This window comes from Drosophila elegans, unplaced genomic scaffold (assembly GCF_018152505.1).
Source record: "Drosophila elegans isolate 14027-0461.03 unplaced genomic scaffold, ASM1815250v1 contig_149, whole genome shotgun sequence".
NCBI lineage: Eukaryota > Metazoa > Arthropoda > Insecta > Diptera > Drosophilidae > Drosophila > Drosophila elegans.
In genome coordinates this window covers 12,034,617-12,051,607 of record NW_024545513.1, presented here as the reverse complement: position 1 = coordinate 12,051,607, position 16,991 = coordinate 12,034,617, and the positions used below count along the sequence as shown (strand labels likewise).

Genomic DNA, 16,991 nt, shown 5'->3' with positions numbered 1-16,991 from the left:
AATATTTAGTTGTGGATCTCTAGATCGAATGAGGCAGATTAATTATCGTTGAAAAAGCTTTGATTTATAGAGATATTCGCTAGTCGCTATTGTGCTTTTTTTGCTCGCTAAAAGAGCTTAATAATGATATTATATGTCTATCTCTCTTAAACTCGTGCTGGTTTGCTTTCGTTTAGTTGTTGCCTAAGGTGGTGAAAGTATTTTAATGCCCTCCAAGAGGGTAATATATGTACATGGTGGCATAAGCATGCTATCTATTAGTTTATCTGATACCTCACTTTTCAAGGGGTTAAATAATACGTCTTTTTTTTTTGACTAAGGGTTGTTTTTGACTATTTTTTTCGACTATTTCGAATTGTGAACAAATAATTTAAATGCTAAATATTATATATCATTGACTAGAAAAGAAGTATAACCAGCATTGTATAATATATAAAACTGGACTTCATGAGCAGATGGTCTAGTTTTATTGAAGATTGACTGCATAAATGCAGGTATTATAATATTGCTTTGAATTATTCAAGTGAAACAGTATTGGATAGCTCAGCTTTTGTTTCATCAGCTAGACGAACTTTAGGAATCTTCCGGAAGATCGCACTGATATCAGAGTAAACGCTACTGTACGCTGTTGTTTTCTGTTGTGGTTTATATCATGTCTCTTTAAATATTTGCTGCCGTACCATCCGTAGTCCGCTTGCTGACAGCACCATGTCACCCTTTTGTTTACCCACTCGGACTCAGCGGGCTAAACAAAGTACGCCCATTTTGTCGTTACGAAAACGGGCGGACCAAAATAGTCCGGACAATCGCTGTGGCTCATCATTGGGACAAGCAAGCCAAGCACCCGACCCGACCATTAACTACTCAAATCCGTATTCAGTTTGGCCGCTTTTGCATGAGTAATGGCTTGTCCACGGAGCCAGATGAAATGAAACCACTACGTGTCGAGTGCTATGGGTGTAGGCGAAAGCTTTTATTTTATTCAACAATTGAGGAGTGCAACTAATACGCGTTTGCTTACAACAAAACAAACAAAAATACAAAAATAAAACAAGCAACAATTACGATTACGATTACGCTAACAATTCTAGAAAAATATACACTTTTAGTGAGCGAACGAACTTACATTCATTTTGTCTTTCTTCAAGGGCTTTTGAGTAAGATGGTTATATATAGGGTTATATATTATATACTGAGATATTCGAATGTTTTTGCTTTGTTTTCGAGCACACTGGGCTGGTTAGGGGGTGTCCCATTCCCATTCCCATGCCCATGCCCATCGCAATCATCACAATTGAAGGCTGAGTTGGATAAAAGGGGGACTTTTGGAGGGGAATTCTAAACTGGGAACCCGCGACTTGTTTATCCACGAATACTGTAATCGGAGATGGTACGCCATAAATTAACAATTTTCGTCCAATTAGCGCCTGGAATTATCGATCTTGGTCAGCAGCGCAAACAGAGACCGTGCGCGCCAAGGCCACAAAAGCTGGTTAGGAAGGTACAATAGGTACAGTAGGTACAGGTAGTGGTAGGGTTGGATTGGGTTTGGTTCGGTTTGCTTAATTGAGGGGGCAAGTGCACACACAGTGCAGCTTGCAATTGGAACGTTCCAGAAGCGTGCCCCTTTAGAAGCCGGCAATGCGCTTGGCCAGGGCTCCGGACATGAGCATGATGAGCAGGAGGGTCTGGCCGGTCAATCCTGGCAAGGAACGAGCTCCTGCACCACTGGTGTTGGCCTTGACGGACGCCTGGACTGGAGCGGCAACATCCGGGGCCAGCTGCACCTGCTGCGATCCCGGCTGAACGGGGGCCATGGGCGCCAGGGGGGCGGGTCCCTCGCCAGCCGGAGCAGCTGGTGGCGGCGGTGCCGGATAGCAGGCGATCTTCTCCACCTCCACCATCTTGCTGCTGTCAGCGGGATCCGTTTCGTTCACCTTGGTGGGCACACAAATGATGCCGCCGGCTGCTGGTGGAGCACCAGCATCCGGTGCGGTCATGTTGGAGGCCTCTGGGTTGAGGGGGGCCATGGGTGCAGTTGCAGCTGGTTGCTGGGCATCTTGGGTCACGTTGGAAGGTGGCATTGGTGCCGGAGGCACTGCTCCCGGAGCAGCAGCCACGCCGGCCGCATTGATCACAGTGGTGCCATCGCTGGCATTCACCGGCACGCCGTTGTTGATAATGATGATGCGATCCTGGCCACCAGCTGGAGCTGCTGCCGCCACCGGCTGCGACGAGGAGCTGCCCCCAGAGGGCGTGAGGGCATGGCCCAGCAGAGCACCGCCCAATCCACCAGCGAGCAGACCAGTGCCTGTGAAGGAATTAAACTTTTAAGCGGAGAAACAGGTGTGTGGCCTAAAATAGCACCAAACTTGGGCAGTCGTTGTGTTAATATTTAAGGGTAACATGAGTAAGCAACTTGGGATTGGAAGCAAGTAATGCTTACTTAGGTGGCACGAGAAATAAGTACTCTTTTAATCATTTTCCAGATAAAAGAGTATCCCATTTTGATTTGCTTATGCGATTTCAAGTACTCACCGAAGCCCAGGCCAGAGGAGGATTGCTGGGGCGGCGCCGAGTAGTAGGTGGCTCCGGGTGGCAGGGCAGATCCGGCCTGGTAGTAGGTGGCACCCGGAGGCGGAGCAGCAGCAGGGTGATAGCCACCGCCCATGGGCACATGCGCGGCGGATGGATAGTAGGTGGCTCCAGCAGGGATGTTCGAGGGATAGCCGCCGACACCTCCGTGTCCTCCGGCCGGGTAGTAGGTGGCTCCAGCTGGGACTCCAGAGTACTGCGGCTGATGGACATTCGATCCGGTGGCCGCACCATAGCTGGGCGGAGCTGCTCCATAGTTGGGGGCATGGTAGGCTGGCGGCGGTTCATGCATATTGGGTCGAGCCCCGCCGGCGGGATTGGAGGCGGAGTAGGCGGGCGGCGGACCCTGCGGGACATTCCAGCCCGGCTGCGGGGCAGATCCCGGAGCGCCTGGGGAGCCGGCGGCAGCGGTCATCGGACGATTGGGCTGCGAGTTGTAGTTGGGGTAGCTCAGTTTGGCCACATCCGCATGCGAATTGCCGGCGGCATGGCCATTGGTGTTGTAGCTGGGCTGCGTCACATGGCCATAGTTCGAGGAGGAGCTGGATGACGAGGAGGTCTTGCGCTGGTTGTTGCCTTGGTTACGCCTTGCATCCACAACATCGCCGCTGTGCGTCAGCAGCAGTGCCAACACGGCCCAGGCCACGAAGGCGAATTGGCCACCACTGGAGGCCATCATGTGATCCGGATTCGGATTTGGATTCGGATTGGCACTTCTCTCTGCGTCGAGACTCTATAAAAAGTATTAAAAAAAAAAAACAGTAAAAAAAACGGCAAACGTCAAGCGTAAATCGGCGAACTGATGAGAATGCTAATTACAAAAACCCGTTTTAGGAAGCGATGCTACCTACTGACTCTCGTTTTTGTTGCTGTGTTCTTGCGTGGACCGACCGTTCGTTGTCCGCGAAACACGATATGACGGGTTTTAATCGTTATAAAAATTAAATGATTTCACTTTTGCCAGTGTGACCAGGCGAGGTATCTTCAGTAATACAAACAACATAGCAAGGACAACAACCATCAGCGGTTTGGGTGGAAAACATGAATAATCGTGTAAAATACATGTATAATTCGCAGGTTCCTAATGTCAACGCTAGGTGTCGCTTAAAAAGCACTAAATATGTCGGCTGATTAAATTAAATGATTTCACTTTTGCCAGTGTGACCAGGCGGGGTATCTTCAGGAATACAAACAACATAGCAAGGGCAACAACCATCAGCTGTTTGGGTGGAAAACATGAATAATCGTGTAAAATACATGTATAATTCGCAGGTTCCTAATGTCAACGCTAGGTGTCGCTTAAAAAGCACTGAATATGTCGGCTGATTAAACTAAAAGATTTCACTTTTGCCAGTGTGACCAGGCGAGGTATCTTCAGGAATACAAACAACATAGTAAGGGCAACAACCATCAGCTGTTTGGGTAGAAAACATGAATAATCGTGTAAAATACATGTATAATTCGCAGGTTCCTAATGTCAACGCTAGGTGTCGCTTAAAAAGCACTGAATATGTCGGCTGATATGCGACTCACAGCCATCCAATTATTTTTAGGTAAATTTGTTATTTTTGTATTAGAAAATACATTTTTGAGTGGATTAAACAAATTGAGTAAGATAGCAGTCTTAGCAGTCCAAAAAACATTCAGCCTTTCGTCATATTAGCCGAGGTATCCTATAAAAACACTTAAACAAAAATTACTCCGAAAATGGTTTATGCAGAAATCCAAATCAAAAATCGATTTTTAACTAATGAATTTGTATTTATTTTATGATTTACCGCCTAAAAAAAAGGTTCAGGTTCAGGAAACTGTTCTAAATGTTTTGTTTTGATGCAAAAACCGATTTCTAAAAATCCCTCCATCATATTTTTTTGAAAATTTGAAAATATGAAAAAAATGTTTACTAAGAACGCCATTCGATTGGTTATTTAATGGCGAATTCACCGAGGTATGACATTCCATCTTTTGGCCATTTCTTCTCAGCGTTTTGATAGAAAAACTGATTTTTTTGGGTTTTAGAGACTTGTAAAAAAAACAAGATCCTAAACAGTCCTTTTGTTGTAACTTGGCCAAAATTGGACGTATAGCAGAAGTGTCGATAGAGAATGCTGAGGCCATATTATTCTTCCGTTTTGAGCACAATTGTTGGGGTGCCAAAAACATTTAACAAATGTAATTGTATTCCATAAAATTATTAGAATTCAATCATCATTGATCATTAGGGAAAGATTTACAAAACGTATTTTATTTTCACATTTATCAACGAATCACAATCGCAAGTCTAGCGTTAATATGCTACTCCATCTCGACTACCTATGAATATACAAGTACAAAAAAATAGAACAGGCGGGTGCACCTTAATATCTAGATGGGGGGGGGATATCGGGGATTTGGCCAACTAGGAGTAGTTGTGCAGCAGGTAGTCGTAGGAGTACTCGAAGACCAGCAGCAGGATGGCTCCGCCTGGGCCAAGGCGCATAATCTTGGGCACAAGTCCCTTGTACAGAGCCCGGAATCCCTCCTCGCGGTACACAATGCCCATGGAGCTGAGCGTGCCGCGGTATTTGATCTGCCCGGCTACAGGCTGCGGGCCCTGGATGCGCGACTTGGCCACATCGAAGGGGATGTTGACGAAGCAGGCCAGCGTGCCGGCTAGGAAACCGATGGTCACCTTGCGCAGGAACTCCAAATGACTCTCCTTGTACTCGGGCACCACGTTCTTCACGCTGTGGTAGAACCCAAAGTACACCATGTTGAACACACCATTCCGTCCCATGGTGGCCGTGATGCCCTTGTTGAGGCCCCGGAAGCCCAGTCCGTCCTGTTTGATGATGCCCTTGGCCACCGCGAACGTGCTGAGCATCTTCTTCTGCCTGTCCGCCTGCTGGGCCACCTTGACCACCTCGAAGGGATTCACGGCAATGGCCTCCAGAGTGCCGGCCGTCAGTCCCGCCAGCGAAAAGGTCAGCGGCGTGGGCGTGGGCGAGCCAAACTGGAAGAGCGGCTTCGTCTGCTCGAACACCAGGAACTTGATCGCCCGCTTGGGCGTCTCCGCCAGGATCGGCGGCATAATGCCCTTCCAATAGGACGTAATGCCCTCATGGCGGTACATCTTGGCAAAGCAGTCGAACACGCCATTGTAGTGCAACTGCAAAATAGCGATAAGTTTATAAGTATATTGTTTTGGAAGCAAAAAGGGGAAAGTCACTGTGAATTCATTCAAGTTTAAATCAGTGATCCTTCGGGGATTACAAAGATAATACCAAGACCTAGAGATAAAATACCTAAAATAAATTAAAGAACAAGTCCCAAGACTCTAAAACAACCACAATTTAAACATTTTAATTAAAACCATCATATTGAAACATATCTGCGTACAAAAATCAAAATAGTGCAGCTGAAAAATAGCCATAAATTCATAAGTATATAATTTTGGAATGTGTAAATAAAAATGATACTTAAAATCGATGAAGAATTTTCTAGTTCAAAGCAGTGATCTAAAATATATAGAACAAGTCTTAGGCGAACCAGGCATTAAATATTTTTTAAAAAATAGTTCATAATTATATTGATGTATAGATGGTAAACAAATTTAAGACAAACCACAATTTAAATATTTCAATTTATATTTCAATATCTTTAAATCTGAATAAAAAATTTTGTTGCGTTGGAGAATATCTGTTTTTGTTCTATGCACTCTTTCTTCTCGTGACAAAACGCAAAACTGGAACTATATCAACGGGCAACTGCGTGCATTGTTCCACATATATTTATCTGTTGAATTTGTGCTAATTTGTGCTTTTTGTCTGTCAGCCAGGCTCTTGCTTTTTTTGACTGCTTTCATTTGCAGTCGTAAATTTGTTTAATCATCACGCCTCGTCGCCTGAGAGATGCAGAATTGTGTGGCAAAATTCAGACATTTTTATGCTTGGGTCTCTACACACAAAATATTGTTTCTCATAAACCTATATCTTCTTAGAATTAATTTATAAATTATTTTTCTTTTTGGACAACACAATAACCTTAGTTTTTTGTCCCCTATTATTTTTTGTGAAATCTTTCTTAAACCATAATTAAAGAATAATTATGCCAGAACATCTTTTCTGATTGTATGTAGCTCCATTTTAGCCTTATCTAAAGGCCTCCTAAGCATAAAGATTTCAGAATATAGTACCCAGAAAACACCAAGATTAGATAGGCTGTGTGAGTGGACCTCTCATTGCACTTGTTCTAGTTTCTCCATTTGAAATTCGTAGAATTGGAGTTTAAACTACGTTCTGCAACTATCAGTTTCCAGGTGCTTTGCCAAAAAGCTAACCCAAAAATTAAATGTGTCGGAAGGAAATCGAAAGTACCGACTGCTATCAGCGCATAATTCCGATTTCAATTTGGAATGGGGAATGGGAATGTTTGGCCCGTCTGGCATGGGTCCATTTTACATATATATGTTTTTATATACTTGGTTGATAAGCTGGTTCAGGGGGAGGGAAACGCGACACTTAACTTCGACTGCTGATAAATATGGATTGTCTGCCCCTTCGCCAGAGAAATGTAAACACAGAGAGCCAGAGCCAGTTCAACATAGAGAAAAAAGTGGAGAGAGTGTGTCCGTGACCTTGCTTTGCCCTTATCCAAAAACGTAAAGCCTCAGCCCCAAAGCAAAACCAAAACCAAAACAACTCACAGCTGATGAGAGAAGATATATGTATATATATATAATATATCTTCGGAGTGACCTCTTTAGATCTTGATTGGACAGGAGAATCCTCGAAATACAAAATTCTAGTAATCAGAAACTAGTAAGCTCTTTTACTACCTGTTCTAAATGTAAATGACTTATGAATTTAAAATGATTCATTTGTGTCTATAGTATTCGTAATTAAACTTCTAAATTTAATCATTTTTATATTAAAATGGTTTATATATTAAGTAAAATGTTCTGTTTTTGGGGTATATAACTTAGTTTTTATGTTGTCTATAGAATTTGTAAGATATCTTTTAAAAATATAAATGACATATATATGTTATCTTTATATTGGCTATTGTATCTCCGCTCCAGAAGGCATTAATGTACTCACCTCACCCAGAGCCGTGGAACTGGCCACCGGCGTGGCCTGGATCTGGATGCGGGTCTTGACCACGTCGAGGGGCTGCATGATGCAGACCTCCAGGAAACCGGCTGAACCGCCGGCCAAAACCTGGAAGGCGGCGCGCTTAGCATGCGAAATTTCCTGCGGTTGGGCGGCCATCCTTGCGACTTCTCTGTCCGGTTGACTGGGCGAAATTAGCAGGGCTCCAGCAGGAAGCTGGGACTATCGAGTCACTTCACGGAGGGAAGTTTCGACAATCAGCAGCAGCACCACAACGAACAATTGGAGGTAAATAAATTTGGCAGAGCCAGAGAACTACTGGTGAACGAACCGCCACCGCACGCCTCGAGAACGCAATTCGCACTGAGCTCGAGGTTGGGCCAGCTGCCTGTGCCGAAGACAAAAAACCACACCGGAAAAAAATACAACTCAATATGACTATGTCTACTATCCTCACATGATAAAATTAGTGTATAACACACTTCACACACTTAAGAAACATTAATCAGTACACGTTTGTTTCTCTCTATGGACAGTTTTGTTTTTTTCTTGTGCTTAGAAAAAGTGTTGGTTAAGCCTGATTATTTTCGTATACTTTTTAATTTGGCATTACATTATGACTAATAATATAATATAAAAATTATTTTAATATCATATTTTGAAAATTAAAATTCGAAGTTTGTGCTTTACATTATACATTAATTGAGCATTATATTTTCTGTTTTTTTCTTGCTTTTTAATTATATTGATTTAGCCTGCTTATATTTGAGTCATTTTTCTATAGCATCAAATTATTTAAAAAAAATTGATTATATTTAATATAAACATTCATATTAGTTTTCTTGATAAAACATTGAGCGGTTTATCGAGTACTTTTTTCTTTCCGTGCAGAGAGGGAGGCGAACCTCGATGATTCTTTGGGCGGGACAGGGCGGGGCCGGGCAGCACTGGAACGGGGTCGGGGCTAAACTTTCGCCGGATTCGGATTCGTATTCGGATTGAGAATCGGAATCGGTATCGGAATCAAAATACGAGACCCAGAACACAGAGAAGAGAGCCACATGTGCTGGAACGACTTGCTAATTGAATTTGCTCACTCAGATCGTGGGATCATTGGAGAGCTTTTTCTACTACGGGTCTTCGTCATCACCAGATCGGCGATCCCAGCCAGCAGAAAGCTCAAGATATCGGACAAAAGAAAGCTACTACATTTTGCAGTCCATGGAAAAATTCTACAAGGCACATAAAAGGTTAAACGAGGGAAACAACAACCCTTAGGATACACTGTTCATATATTTGTATTCTTGCAACAGGTAGCTGGTAGGTATAGAAAATTCTGGTCGAAGACAACATTTTCTTTAAAAGAGAAAAAAATAGAACCCTCAAGATGGAAGCAGAATTATCTGTGAGATAACACAGCCATTTCACATGGCAATTGAAATCATTCAGGGCTGTAGATAAAATATAGAGGGCTTATAGGCAGATGGACAAATTGTTTAGATAAGATAACTGAATGCGAGAAAAAACATATATTATATATATTTGATAGCTGTATTTAAGTAACTAATCGATCGAAGTAGAACATATTAAACAATCATAGATATCAATACTTTGCAAGAGTAAAGTGTTGTTCAACACATTGTTAGTCAGTTAATCGAATATGTTAAGTATGGAATATTTTAATTATGTAAATTTTAATTTTTACAGGGAAATGCTGTTTGTTTAAAAACTTGATATAACAAGAATGTACTGACGAATGCACTTAAGGTAATAAAACGAATTATAATTGTTTTACTTGTATTTACTTTAATCAAAAAGGTTGAGTAAAAGAAAATAAAATGAAATGCTTGGGTTTTTATAGGAAAAAGCAGTTCGTTTATGAACTTGGCCTTTTAAATTATTAAACAACTTTGTATGATAAGATTGAAATGAAGAATGCAGCTCAAGTATAAGAACAAATACTAGTTTAATGAATTTATGAAATGTTTTTGATTAAGAGGTTCCTTTTCTAAGTCAACCCTAGGCATTCTCGAGGAAACACAAATATGTATGAGCAAATATACTGGCTAGCCCATATAGCTTTACACCTGAAACGAGAATTCACCTTTAGATTGCCCATCTGTGCATCGCATTAATGATGTTCCTCGCCCATGTAAACACACTTCGAAGGAGCCACAGCCACAGTCACACAATGGACAAACAAATCGTTTGACATTTTGTGCCTCTTGATTGGTTTATTGTTCAAAGCTCACGGCACACCGGACATCAATCAGAGACACAGAACAAGATACCACCTCCAGTCCAGATTGAGGACAACTTTCATTTACATAAAATGCATTCTATACCGAAATTGATAGAACAAATTGTCGGTGTCAAAAATGAATCTCCCCACAGTTCGAATCTCCAGAATCTCGGTGATTTAGATGCCTTCCTTTGTCCGCCTGCGTGTGTTTTATGATTGTCCAAATATTTCTGGCTGTTAATTATGGGCACGAGTTGGCGTGACGTACAGCTGGGTCAGCTGGAAAATCTGGGATGGATGGTTGGTTGGACGGATGGATGGTTGGATGGACGGATGGTTGGATGGATGAATGCACCGTGGATGTGTGGAATTTATGACATTCGACGGCGGACAGAGGGGGAATTTAAAACGCATTAGAGGCCATTAAAAGCGAATTAATCCAGGCCATCCTTACCTAATAATGCTGTCAAGTCACGCAATCGGAATTGAAATTGGAATTGAAATTGGAATAAGAAACGTAGGGGAGGATGATCACATCGGATCATCCATGGATCGATGGGAAAATATAAACGATTTTCGATTCATTTCGCCTGGGCAATTTCTCGTCTTTCCACCCGGCTGAAGATCACACAAAGATACCGATTCCGATCCCACATGGAGTCCTCCCTCATCCCCATCACTATCCCACTGGAAAACGCGTTTTCTACGTCCGTAATTAGTACAAGTTTTACGAGTAAACGCAACACGTAGAATGCCACATGCAAGCGCCGATTGATCGATCAAAGCCGCGATCCATAGGGCTAATCAATCATTTTTCCATTTTCCATTTCCCATTTCCCCATTTTCATTCTGGGCCCGCTGCTGCAAAGTGAGAACTCACGACCGCCTGCAGCTGTCCGTCCGTCAGAGGCTATTAACCCCGTTTTTTTTTATTCAGTCAGAATGTTCCACTTGTTGCACACTTTTGGCCCTTGAGAAACAAGAACAAGTTGGCCCAGAACAGGCGGTGGTCAAAACAGAAAGTAAGGCTATGCACAGAAAGAAAATTGATTGTTTAATTTTCCAAATCATTCGATGGGTCGAAGATGTTAGAACTACATTTTCCAAAATATCACTTTATTATTAAATTGTGAGATACAAAATATTGGAATTTGCAGTCATTTTGCTTCCAATTTGTCTGATTTATATACTTCTTGTGTAAAATAATAAAATGATTCAAATAATATTATACATTTTGTGTTCAAAAAGTAAGTAAAAGATTGAATAAATTAAATGCTAATAATAAATTACAATATAGAACTGTTTGTTTTTTACGTGTAAAGTAACGGCGGGAAGGTCTTCTCTGTCTGCCCATCAAAGAATCCCCGAAAATTCACTTCCACTGCGATGCTCCAAGAACCGAGAACCGAGAACCGGAGGCTGGAGGAGCAGGCCACCACAACAAAGGGAATCGGTTAAGAGTGTTTTGATTAATGCCAGTTTTGACAGCTGATGGACCATGGAGATGGATATGAAAATGGAAAATAGCTGGCTCCATTGATGCTGAAGCGAAGCTGGCAGCTGTCCAACTCCTGACAACAAAACACCAGACACTCGAAGAGCTCTGACAGAAGATTTAACTAGGCAATGGGACACTCTGGAGCAGCATTTAGCCGCGATATGCAGATAGTTTAAGTTATTATTAAATCAGGTCGAAAGCCTATGAAAATGTAGTATTATTGCATCTATTTCCTTTTCTGAATATGAGAATAGTTAGTTAGTTATCAATTAATTAAGTTTTAAGATGAGTTACACTTCTAATCAAGTTTTAATTGGTTGAGTTATAATGGTACATTTTAGATGTAGGCAATCCAAAAGCCTCTGAAAATGTAGCAAAGTTTAAGTTTGGGCTAAATTATAATCTATATTTCTTAGGATTACGTTGAGAACATTGTAATTAAAGTATACAGGGTCTAGATCTAAATACTTTCGTTACAATGTTGTGTAAATTAAGAAATAAACACCTAATGGTTTATCGAATTGAGGAACATATCCTGATTAAGTTTTAATTATTCAAGTTTTAATGGTAAATCTTAGCTGTAGGCCACATTTAATCGGTGCGCAAGGCAGCGCCCAATCCAAGTTATTTATTCTTTCTGGTTTTGGACCTACATTACACCGAGTGGTGACCCACTGAACCTTTGGGGCGACGACGACCCACTCAGAACGGGTTGTGCGATTTTCGCCCAAAACGAAAGTTTGTTACGCCATCAGCCAAAAATGCGAAGTGTCCAACATTGGGCATATAAAATGATGGATTTGGAGTGGCTAGTTGACCATTTCACAGACATTCGTCGCACCAAATGGAGGTGCCTTGGATTGTTTTGCTAGTTTCGGTAAGGGTATCCTTGGGCCATCGCCCACTGTGGATACTGGAAGATGGGTTGACCAAAAGGCAAAGACTGGATCGCCCAGAGGCGGATTATGAGACGACAACCAGGATGTCACCCCTGATGATCCGGCGGCAGGGAAGGGGAGGGCGAGGGCCTGAGCCCGGACCCATTACCTTTCTGGTTCGACATGAAGATCGGGATGTACCGGCTCCGCTACCTCCTCCTCCTGCGCCTCCTCTTCCCCGGAGACCCATCTCCTCGTTGCCCCAGCGACGCTTCATGAGGCCCCATCATCGGCTGCAGTTGCCCCATCAGTATGTGCAACCAGCGATACCGAAAAGCAGGAGTCACCGGCGAGCAGGAAGTCGTCATCTGCCCGTTTTCGATAATGGTCCCGGAGAGAATTCGATGCAATTGGGCCGGGATAACTACCCCATATTCGTGTACAACGGCACCAGGGGGGAGCTTATACTAAACACCATGCTGAGCCGGCGCCGATATCCCATGCAGGAACCAGTTCCCGGTCAAGTCCTTTATCCACCATCGACGCCCATGTTCCGGCCCAAGCCGATTGTCCAGCGATTCCGTGTGCCAGGGCAACGGGAGATGATGAACCTAACGCTAATACCCTTTTATGCCCATGAGGCGGTCAACGACCCGGGTTTGACTAGCACCAGCAGCAGCAGCAGCACTCAGCCCACGGTTAGCTCTACCACGCCAACGCCACCTCCTCCGTCGTATGAGACACAGCTGCCCAGGATCGAGGAAATGGTGAGCCGCCTGGGCAAGCGGAAACGGAAGAAGGCCAAGCAGTACGAGGTATTCCATTCGCCCCAAGAAGTGATGCAATGGCAGACTGTGCTGCGTCGATCCACTGGTCACAGCCACAACAATCACCGGCATTTCGCTGGTGAAAGTGGCGAAACTGGGGAACTGGTGGAGCATCAGGAGCTCGTCGAGGAGGAGGAGGAGGAGGAGGAGATGGATGAACCAGACTGGCTGGCACAACAGGAAGCCGAAACGGAAGTGGAACTACCACTCGAGCAAACGGAGACCTCCACCACCAGCAGCAGGAGCAGCAGCAGCAGCAGCACTGAACCCTTCCAGATCGTCTACATCGATGAGAGTCTGGAGCGACCGATGGTAGAGGAGCATCGAACCACCAGCAGCAGTCCACCACCACCACCACCAGTGCCACCACTTGTGCGACAGAGCTCTCGTTATGCACTGAAAAGGGAATACTATGCCTTTCCAGTTTATACGCTGGGTAAACTGCTCCAAAATCCATCCAAGAATCTGCTCGAGAAGAGCGATCGCTCAGCGAGAAGCTCATCGGAACGGGAGTCCAGCACCTGGTTTATCCTGAATTCACGGTGAGTAGGGGATCTCTATCTTTCACTATGTACACTGGTAAAAAAACATAGATTTAAATATTTGATTTGATTGGGAATTTCTTTCATGGCGGTTTTGTTTAACAGTATACGAATCCTTGTATTTCAGCTACAAGGGACCCCACCACCGCTCACTGGGATCATCGGATAACCCGATCAAGTACTATACCTCCAAGTACATGGAAAATAGCTTCAGACCCCGCAGATAGAGCCCCTTATTAGTCATACATTTAAAAGTGAGAAATAACCGAAGATTAAAGATAATGCACAAGTTGGGGTTTCATTTGGGGTATTGGATGGATGGATGGATGGATGTGGCTGAAAAAAAAAGAATCTAGAACTCGAAATTAACCAGTGAAAGATTGTGATTATGACAGTGATCGCGAGATGACCATTAACGCCTCTCCATACATATAGCCATTTAGATGGAACCATGAGACAGTTTAGATTGTAATGGGTCGCCGGGTTGAACAGTTTTAAAAGCCATAAAGGTCAGTCATAAATTCCTGGTCAACAAAAAAGTCGGGCTCTTGTTCTCTGAAAAGGCGATCGTAAATTGGAAAGTGAAGAATGGGAACCACACCACACACTCGATTGAGATACCGGTACTGATACTGATGACCCAAAGTTGCATAACGCATCGTGCAAATCGAAGGCGTCGACTGACCCAAATTCCAGAACTCAAAACATAGAAAATCAGAAAGAAAAACAAAATTTCAATGTGTTAAAAAGCAGTAAGGGGGAGGGTGCCCGTCCACAGAAAAGTCATCAACACAAATTTTTATGGCCAATCGAATGGACGCGGCCCTTTTTAAGGGCCGTGTAGTACCCCGCCTCATTTTGCATCAGTGGGTCCATCATTCATTCAATCACTTTGTCAATGATCCGCCTTTCCATGTTGTTGCTGTTCTCCCCTGTTCATTATTATTATTGATTTCCCAGCTTAGTTTTCGCTCTGCAGACTGCAATTAATTTTCTCGTTGTTCTACAAGGGGTCTTCACTCCAAACTCCAAACTCCAAATTCCCCCCTTCCTTGGATTTTCATTTTCCCCTCTTCTACTGAAGGAAAAACCCGCTTGGTGGCGGCTTTTCTGTTCTGCCCAGCAGCGCCATGGGCCACACAATCGATGCCAAGCGATCCCAAGAGATCCCCATTCCCAGTTTTCGGCTTTCGGCTATAAAAGCTCGGGCCGTGTCTCTTATTGGGCTTAGAACAAAGGCAACCGCGAACGCGAGTGGATCGCTTCCCCTTTTTTTTCAAATTTTTTAGCTGTTCCCCAAGGATAAAGGGACATTCTCGCAGTGAAGTGTGCTGTACAAATAAAATGTGGCTATATTTTGTGGTATGTGAAAAAGAAGGGACAAAGGATTGAATTTAAAATATCATTGGATATTACAAAAATTCAGGACATTTTATTTTTTTAATTAAAACAAGTGATTATAATCGTAAACATTCACAAAAGTGCGACTTAATAAAAAAAATTAATAACTGAAATTAGCTTTTATATTAAAATGTCTTTTGAACGTAAATAGTATTAAAAGGCTATTAAAAATACTTAAAGTTAGCTAATATATTAAAATTTCTTTTGAATGCGAAAATGTGTTTAGAAGACCAATTAAAATTAAACCCTAATATGAAAAAAATATTTTTAAATAAATATCACTATTAATTGAATTAAGAATGATTTAAAAATATTACATGCCAAGGAATTATTAAATTAAATCGTGGTTTTATTAAATATGGAAACTAAGGACATACCCAAATTTATATTTATCCCTCTTTAAACTGATTTGCCTTTTAATGTTTCCTTTTCCCTTCTCTTAGATCACTGTAATCCTGGCTGGTTCCCAACTGTCAAACGCCTTTTGGTGGCCAAAGACAACCACGTGAGTAGATATAAAAAATGTATCGTAAGACTCGTTTATAACTCACCTGTGTCCTGTAGGGAAACCAGGGAGCCAAGTGTTCCGGTGCTGCAGCACATTCCGCTCACCTATTTCCGCACGTACACGTATCAGCCGCTGGGTCCCGGATTCTTTGGCTTCGGAGCTGCCCAGACACCACTGCTTCCCGGTGGCCAGTACGATCCGTATGCGGTGACCAGCTATGCGGCTGCCCGGCGACATGACTCCTTTTCCCGGCCGGAAGTTACTCCTCCGGCGGGATTGCCCAGTAGCAGTAGCAGTAGCAGTAGCACCACTAGCACCACCACCACTCCAGCTCCAACAACTAAGCCGACGACAACGACGACGACTTCTACGACGACGACGACCACCACTCCGGCACCGACGACAACGAGCAGCACTACTACTACGACGACCACACCTCCACCGCCGCCTAGATCGACCAGTAGCAGTTACTCCGAGGGATCATCCACATCCAGTTTGATGCGATTTGGCGAATATCCCACGTACAATCGCCGGTTGAGCAACCTCTACAACGGCCGGCCCCAATATCCGTATCCCGACTACTTTAACTACCAGTCGTCGCATCAGAATCTGTTGTCGGATCAAGGCGCCAGCGGCAGTCGCATACAATTTGTGCCCTGCATGTGTCCCGTGAGTGTGCCCAGTTTGGTCTCAACCTCGCCGGTGGCCACAGTGTCTCCCCATCTGGCCACCACATCCACCAGTGTCTACCAGTCTCAGCCGGTGGCGCGTCAAATCGAGGGCAAGGAAGTGGAAGCGGATGCGGATGCTGATGGGGAGACAGAAAGCGAGGGAGAGGAGGAGGAGGAGGACGACGGGGAGGAGGAGCAGGGACAGGAGGAGGGTGCCACCAAGGACCAGCCGGAAACGCAGGAGACGACCTCATATAGTCCCGCCTAATTCAGTTCAGCCCGTATCGGTAGTTTTAAGCACCACACCTCGACTCCTCGACTGATTTGTCAATATCTCGGGGGTGTCCCAGAAATCTCTTTCAAACAATTTTCAAACGTGTGTCACAGGAACTTTCAATTTTGACTAAACAACCGCGCAGAAAAAAAAATGCCTAAAAGTGGGCTATGAATTTGCAACCCAAAGTAAATTTTTAGTGACCCAAAAACCTCAACTTTTGCTTAAACCAACCACGCAAAGCTAAGCTATAAACTAAAAAATTACCAACATTCAAAACTTTACAAATTCTCGGACACTGATTGACTTTTCGTGTGGGAAAATCGTGCGAAATTTCTGGGATATCCCTGTACATACAAACAAATGCCTGCCGAAAGATCATCATTTTTTTTTCTCTAGTATTTATAGATGTTAAAATAAAGAGCGACAGCCTGGAATAATAAGAAAATTAGTTTAATTTAATTG

At 43.5% G+C, this 16,991-nt stretch overlaps 4 protein-coding genes and 1 long non-coding RNA gene across 6 annotated transcripts; 3 read left to right on the top strand and 2 right to left on the bottom strand.

The window, feature by feature from the left end:
• Window positions 1-944: 944 nt before the first annotated feature.
• On the bottom strand, window positions 945-3,556 carry LOC108137143 (basic proline-rich protein). 2 transcript variants are annotated; one of them, XM_017258705.1, is made up of 3 exons: window positions 3,443-3,556; window positions 2,539-3,328; window positions 945-2,311 (listed from the first exon to the last, which is right to left on the bottom strand). In XM_017258705.1, exons 2-3 carry the CDS (start codon window positions 3,272-3,274, stop codon window positions 1,629-1,631), a joined length of 1,419 nt encoding a protein of 472 aa, XP_017114194.1. In that variant the 5' UTR covers window positions 3,275-3,328; window positions 3,443-3,556; the 3' UTR covers window positions 945-1,628. The 2 variants fall into 2 exon arrangements, with proteins under 2 accessions (XP_017114194.1, XP_017114195.1); XM_017258706.1 differs by having other exon boundaries at window positions 3,447-3,551.
• Window positions 3,557-4,813: 1,257 nt separating this feature from the next.
• LOC108137114 (mitochondrial 2-oxodicarboxylate carrier) lies at window positions 4,814-8,051 on the bottom strand. The gene is made up of 2 exons (XM_017258640.2): window positions 7,674-8,051; window positions 4,814-5,743 (listed from the first exon to the last, which is right to left on the bottom strand). Exons 1-2 carry the CDS (start codon window positions 7,842-7,844, stop codon window positions 4,994-4,996), a joined length of 921 nt encoding a protein of 306 aa, XP_017114129.1. The 5' UTR covers window positions 7,845-8,051; the 3' UTR covers window positions 4,814-4,993.
• Window positions 8,052-8,673: 622 nt separating this feature from the next.
• LOC108137115 lies at window positions 8,674-9,476 on the top strand. Its single transcript, XR_001774020.2, has 2 exons — window positions 8,674-9,005; window positions 9,393-9,476. It is a non-coding gene; the product is annotated as an uncharacterized LOC108137115 (long non-coding RNA).
• A 2,793-nt stretch (window positions 9,477-12,269) lies between these two features.
• On the top strand, window positions 12,270-13,899 carry LOC108137062. The gene is made up of 2 exons (XM_017258569.1): window positions 12,270-13,672; window positions 13,800-13,899. Exons 1-2 carry the CDS (start codon window positions 12,270-12,272, stop codon window positions 13,897-13,899), a joined length of 1,503 nt encoding a protein of 500 aa, XP_017114058.1.
• A 1,002-nt stretch (window positions 13,900-14,901) lies between these two features.
• LOC108137113 (nuclear pore complex protein DDB_G0274915) lies at window positions 14,902-16,965 on the top strand. Its single transcript, XM_017258639.1, has 3 exons — window positions 14,902-15,034; window positions 15,517-15,578; window positions 15,638-16,965. The coding sequence occupies exons 1-3, from the start codon at window positions 15,017-15,019 to the stop codon at window positions 16,518-16,520; spliced, it is 963 nt and encodes a 320-aa protein (XP_017114128.1). The 5' UTR covers window positions 14,902-15,016; the 3' UTR covers window positions 16,521-16,965.
• The last annotated feature ends 26 nt before the right edge of the window (window positions 16,966-16,991 follow it).

What these genes read in the sequence shown, in the direction of transcription:
- LOC108137143 (XM_017258705.1), bottom strand. Translation starts at nt 3,274, where the DNA reads ATGATGGCCTCCAGTGGTGGCCAATTCGCCTTCGTGGCCTGGGCCGTG. An exon ending in CTCCTCTGGCCTGGGCTTCG is followed by an intron (nt 2,312 to 2,538) that starts GTGAGTACTTGA and finishes ATTCCTTCACAG; the next exon opens with GCACTGGTCTGCTCGCTGGT.
- LOC108137062 (XM_017258569.1), top strand. Translation starts at nt 12,270, where the DNA reads ATGGAGGTGCCTTGGATTGTTTTGCTAGTTTCGGTAAGGGTATCCTTG. An exon ending in TGGTTTATCCTGAATTCACG is followed by an intron (nt 13,673 to 13,799) that starts GTGAGTAGGGGA and finishes CTTGTATTTCAG; the next exon opens with CTACAAGGGACCCCACCACC.
- LOC108137114 (XM_017258640.2), bottom strand. Translation starts at nt 7,844, where the DNA reads ATGGCCGCCCAACCGCAGGAAATTTCGCATGCTAAGCGCGCCGCCTTC. An exon ending in GTTCCACGGCTCTGGGTGAG is followed by an intron (nt 5,744 to 7,673) that starts GTGAGTACATTA and finishes GCTATTTTGCAG; the next exon opens with TTGCACTACAATGGCGTGTT.
- LOC108137113 (XM_017258639.1), top strand. An exon ending in TGGTGGCCAAAGACAACCAC is followed by an intron (nt 15,579 to 15,637) that starts GTGAGTAGATAT and finishes TGTGTCCTGTAG; the next exon opens with GGAAACCAGGGAGCCAAGTG.